Raw genomic sequence first — 6,000 nt, 5'->3', positions numbered from 1 at the left:
TTTATCCCTATCAAATTCTCTTGAAAATTTCCTGAATCAAATGGACCTTTTTTATAAGCATATACAGAAAATTCCTATATTTGTAGTCCAACTATGCAAAAAATACAAAACAATAAATTTATGCAAACACATGCTACTTGTAAAAAAAAAAACATAAGTGAAGAAGAGCCAAGTATGCGATAAATTAACTATTTGCACTTTCAACCTTGCATAAATCAAAATTTTGATTTAAATCACAAAAGATCTGATCTTAAACCATGACGAATTAGAACTTTATCATCAAAACGAAATACATAATTAAAACAAATAACAATCGAATTCTGAAATTTTGTATTCAAACCTAAAGTCATAAAGTTGAACTGAAAGATAGTATAAAATTAAAATTAGAGTTATGAAATTGAAGTTGAGAAATTAAGATTAAGGACATACGTTGATATAATCACCAACGGAATTAAGTTCGTTGTTGACTTTGTTAGTGAACCAATAACTTCATGTTTCTTCTTAACTCTCAACACAAATGTAACCTAAAGATAGAAATCATCGCACACCACTTTTTAATCCATCTATACTTTTGTTTCATAAATTTACAGTTATACCCCTAAATTAATTTAGAGAGTTATTATTATTCTAAGTACAACTAAGGGTATAATAGTAAATTAAGTATAACTGAATTAAAAATTGATATGTGAGAATCACCTCTCTTAAACATAACATTCAAATAAATCTACATAAAATGAACTGAAGAAGCTGAGTGGTAAAAGAATAGTAAAATATGAAGAGATGACCCTGAATAGTACATACACATAATACCCTGATACAAAACAGTATTAATTAATGTTTTTAAGATAGCCAACAATTTCGACTTACAAGTACTTAATATGGAAAAATGTTTCAACACTTGATTTGGATTTTAAGACCAATACAAACCTCATCCTTAACATATCATACACATTTTTCTATCATTTACTTTACTACACAAACAAAAAAATCGCGTTCATGGAAAAACTTTAAATTATTTTTCAACTTATAAACACAAAACTGTCATGATCCAACCACACTTTCAACCGATTCAATTCGTTGCAAAAGTTCCAAAACGCTTCCAGCCTTTCTTTTCGCTCTATCGGTCCCATTTTCCGACAACTCCTTCAACACTTCTTCCGCACCAAGCTCCTTCATAATCTTCAACGACCGAACATCACCCGCACATAACGACCACAACACCGCTGACCCGTTTTCCCTGTTTCGGGCCGACCCGGTCCGTATCACCTCCACCAAAACCGGCATCGGCTCAGCTTCCGCAATCGCCATTTTCCCTTCATGGTGACTCGCAAGTATCGCCAATATCGCTAACGCTTCGTCCATCATCCCGCCACTCGCGTCTTTCAACAACCGCATCAACGGGCCCACTATACCCGCCCGAACCGCCCGAACCTTGTTACCTTGATAGATACATAAGTTAAAAATGGCGGTAGCCGCGTCTTTTTTCCCACGTGGGGTCCCGCCTTGAAGCAAGTCGATAAGCGGCGGGATAGCACCGGCGGCACCGATCGCGACTTTATTCTCGTCAACCACCGATAAGCTAAAAAGTGTCGCCGCCGCGTTTTCCCGAGCTTCCGAACTTCCGTTTTTTAAAACGTCTACGATTTCGGGTATGGCTCCAACTTTTACAATTAATCCTTTATTACCCTCGTTTATTGACAAATTCAAAAGGGCGGTAACCGCGTGTTCTTGGGTCCTACCATCACGAGACGATAACAGTTCGACTAAAAGCGGGATAGCACCGGCTTCGGCTATACATACGCGGTTATCGGCGTTGCGTTTTGCTAATAAACGGAGCTCACCGGCAGCTGATCGTTGTTCATCTGAGTCGCCGATGACGAGTTTTTGGAGTAATGAACCGATCACGGTTCGATCACACTCTGAACCGGTTCGACCCGGTTTGGTGTTGGATTTGGGTAGTTCAACGCCATTGCTATCACACCATAAAGCAATTAGACTCTTTAAGACGTAGTTTGGAGTCAATGCGGTGTGTAACAACGTTTGTTGAGTTTTTGGGCATGTTTTGTGTCCTGCATCGAGCCATTTTTGAATCGAAGCTCTTTCATACGTCTGCAAATAAAAATAATCAAAGACTGAGATACGAGTATTGACTAGAAAAGTAGCAGTCGAACGGGTCAAAATTCTGTTAATTGCATAACTATATATTTAATTACGAATATTACCTAACAATTTTGAAATCTTCCACAAGATCAGGAAACCAATTTTTTTTATTCATTATCATTGTCAACAAACTGAAAATAATAAACTCCTCTAGATTTAAATATATGAGGCAGAAAGATTCTAAAAAGAAATGGTCAGTTTGCAAAGGTGAATTATAAAATCATAAAACAATAAAATAATAATCAATAATTGAGGTAGAACATAAAATACACAACTTTACACCATTTGGGTCATCAGTGCCAGTAACAGGTCAAACGGGTTCTTTATGGTTATATTATATATATATATATATATATATATATATATATATATATATATATATATATATATATATATATATATATATCTGTCTCTAACGGGTCGGTATCAATTAAATAACTTAGCTAAAAAGGGAACATGTTGAACGAGTTAAAAGTCACAAAAAAATTACCACTAAAGCACCAAAAGAGTGTTAGCAGGACAACGCAATCCGTTTTGACATGTACTAAAACCTACCCATTAACCAACCCACCCATTTCACCACTTCTAGTCAACTTTACAAGAGAACATTGCATTGTTAGTTATCATACCTGCCCAGTTGATACAATCACAGGATCTTTCATCAATTCAAGAGATATCGGGCATCGAAAATCGTCCGGAATAACAGGAGACCGATGCCTCATCACACTCGTTTCCACCTCGCTCATATCAACTTCGGGGCTTCGCAACATCACACAATCTTTAATTTTCCTCAAAAGAAATGACATCATCTCAAATCGATCTTCAGGGTATCCACCAGTCGCAATTACCATATCGTGAATTGCAATTGATTCCCTTTTTAGATCATTAACCGTTGTAAGACACAATTTTTCAGATAGTCTTTTGATTGTTTCAAGATCAGGCTCGTTTCCCTTTTTCACCATACTCAAATCCCTGTTAAGCGTCAAATCAGGAGAATCTATTCGATCTTTCGCTCTTTTAAATTGTACGTGCACAAGCTCGATCTGCATTTTTTTTTTTTTTTTGTCAGTCATAAAGAGTTAATAAAAGTACTAAAAGTGGAAATGAGTTATCGATTCTGAATAAAAGAAAGAAACCTGCTCTTGCACTTCTTCTGATAAACCAAGCCTCTCGTAATGAATTTGGCTAAGCGCCTCTTCAATTTGAGACGTTACTTCATGAAATCTGATTGCAGTTTTTTCGATTTGAAGAGCCTGTGACATGAAACAACAAATTACAGGCCATTATATTATAGGGAATACCTACATTTAACCACACATTATTTGACAAATATGATGATTTCCAGTTCAAAACCATCAAGAAATTAAATTAAAAGTGGCACTCGGGCAGACTATGGTAGTCTTATCGGTGAACAATATAGAGAATGGCTATATGAATATTACGAATGATGAACCAAAACATTTATATCAAAATTTAATTAATCGCGATAAGATAATCATGTAGTAGTATCCCATTAGTCGTTCATTATGACTTAACAAAATATCAACACATATGAATCCCTTTTCAGTTCATAGGTACATATAGGTCTCATAACAAATCAATTATATCAAAATATAAGATGAAAAAGAACAAATTTTGAACAACACCCAACAATCTGATCATGCTCAATTACAAAACCGATTTAGGGTGCGTTTGATAAAACGGAATGATTAGCGGTGATGGTTCAAATTCACAATGATTTAAAGGTTCTGATTGAACTTGATTCTAAACGACAATAACATGTTTGATAATGATTCTAAATGAACTCTATCAATGCTGTATAATCAATTTACTAACCTTCTAAATGAATGAGTAAAAAAATATATAATTGTTTTATAAGTATTCTGGATATAGTTTAAAGAGCATATAAAAGGAAATGGTCTGAAAGTATTTCAAATCTGAATGGATAAGCACAGATTGTTGAATAGTTCATCATCATTTGTCATATAAAACAGAACCATTCAATTAAGTGGCAGCATAAATCAACAATTTTGAATAGTACCCAACAATCTGATCATGATCAACTTCAAAACCCACAAACAGAATTCGATAATCACCCATAAAAAACAAGAAAATTACCTGAAAAATCTTACTTCCTTCATTGACAGATTTAAGGAGTTCAAAAGCCAAATTCAAAGCAATTTTCAAAGCCTGTAATCCTTTAACATCATCATCATCATCAAGAATTTGTTCATTATCTTTAAGTTCTTCAAATAAAGGGCTTAAAAGCTTTACTCTTCTCATCAAATTCCCATACATCTTTCTTAAAGCATTTCTACACTCAGGTAATCCTGATATTTCTCTGACCAAGTCAACAAGTTGACTCACCAAATCTATCTCTTCTTCTTGATTGTTGGCCATTATTGGGCAACCTACAAATGAAGGTTATAGATAAATTTTAAAAAGATTTGAAGAACACTAAAGAATGAGGCTTTTTGGTTTATGGAAGTGAATAATTGTGGATTAGCTAAGAAAAGGGGGGGTTTTGCCAAACACAGATTAATAATTGGGTGATTTGATATTGAAGGTAGGTTTGTTGATAATTAAAGAGATATAAAGTCAAAGGAAGTGTTTTTGTTTTGTGGGAAAGCAAGAAATGTTCTTGCTACAAGAAACGGAAAATTGAGACGAAGAAATTAATAATTGTTATAAAATATCTAGATTGTGTTATAAAATATCTAGATTGGATGTTAATTTTATTATTATTATATTTCTTGCATAGTAATATTTTATACTATAAATAGACATGTATGGTAACCATTTAAGGTGCATCATTTCTCTTGAAATATCAATATCAATATTTCTTCTCTCATTCTTCTCTCTTTTTCTCTCTTTGTTCTTATAACCATTAAAGGTAGTTATAAGCCTACTGAATTATAACACGTTATCAGCACGAAAAGCTTAGTGTAATTAAAAGATATCTCAAACGATCACGAATCACTAATCAAGGTATGAAATTATTAATAATTTTCAGACTCGAATATATCAAATTTTGGACTACTAACATTTATATTTATGTTATTTAAGTTATATATGGTCGGTTATACCACCTGAATTATATTTCTGTAATCTAACTTTTACTAACTTCACTAACATTTATATTTATGTTATTTAAGTTATATATGGTCGGTTATACTACCTGAATTATATTTCTGTAATCTAACTTTTACTAACTTCACTAACATTTATATTTATGTTATTTAAGTTATATATGGTCGGTTATACCACCTGAATTATATTTTCTGTAATCTAACTCTTATTAACTTCACTAACATTTATATTTATGTTAATAAGACCTCATGATTGTACGCAACACGTCATTTGACAACACGGTACTTTATGTACGCAACACGTCATTTGACAACACGGTACCATGGGTCGAGATTAATTCCGATCAATACGAATACGACGGGGTCTTTATATGTTATCTAACATTTATGATTACTTATGCAATTAATCATTATTTATTTCATGCATACTAATGTTTATTCTTAAATTTATAATTTTAAAAGTTAAAATAAAAAAATAGTTTGTATTTTTATTAAAAGTAAATCTTAAAAGTTAAAATAAAAAAAAGTAGTTTGTACTTTTATTAAAAGTAAATCTTAAAAGTTAAAATACAAAAAGTAGTTTGTATTTTTATTAAAAGTAAATCTTAAAAGTTAAAATAAGAAAAAATAGTTTGTATTTTTATTAAAAGTATATCTTAAAAGTTAAAGTAAGAAAAAAAAGGAGATGGTAAAATGGAATAGTTTTTTGTCAAAAATGAAGTATTGAAAATGAAGTGGTCTCCTTCTATAA

At 32.4% G+C, this 6,000-nt stretch overlaps 1 protein-coding gene across 1 annotated transcript; it reads right to left on the bottom strand.

Moving 5' to 3' along the window:
• Positions 1 to 805: 805 nt before the first annotated feature.
• On the bottom strand, positions 806 to 4,752 carry LOC139861329 (U-box domain-containing protein 14-like). The gene is made up of 4 exons (XM_071849704.1): positions 4,279 to 4,752; positions 3,297 to 3,413; positions 2,790 to 3,203; positions 806 to 2,109 (listed from the first exon to the last, which is right to left on the bottom strand). The coding sequence occupies exons 1-4, from the start codon at positions 4,558 to 4,560 to the stop codon at positions 1,042 to 1,044; spliced, it is 1,881 nt and encodes a 626-aa protein (XP_071705805.1). The 5' UTR covers positions 4,561 to 4,752; the 3' UTR covers positions 806 to 1,041.
• Positions 4,753 to 6,000: the final 1,248 nt, after the last annotated feature.

The sequence above is a fragment of the Rutidosis leptorrhynchoides genome, chromosome 8, assembly GCF_046630445.1.
Source record: "Rutidosis leptorrhynchoides isolate AG116_Rl617_1_P2 chromosome 8, CSIRO_AGI_Rlap_v1, whole genome shotgun sequence".
Lineage (NCBI taxonomy): Eukaryota > Viridiplantae > Streptophyta > Magnoliopsida > Asterales > Asteraceae > Rutidosis > Rutidosis leptorrhynchoides.
The sequence above is the reverse complement of the archived record's forward strand: the minus strand, read 5'-3'. Positions and strand labels throughout refer to the sequence as shown.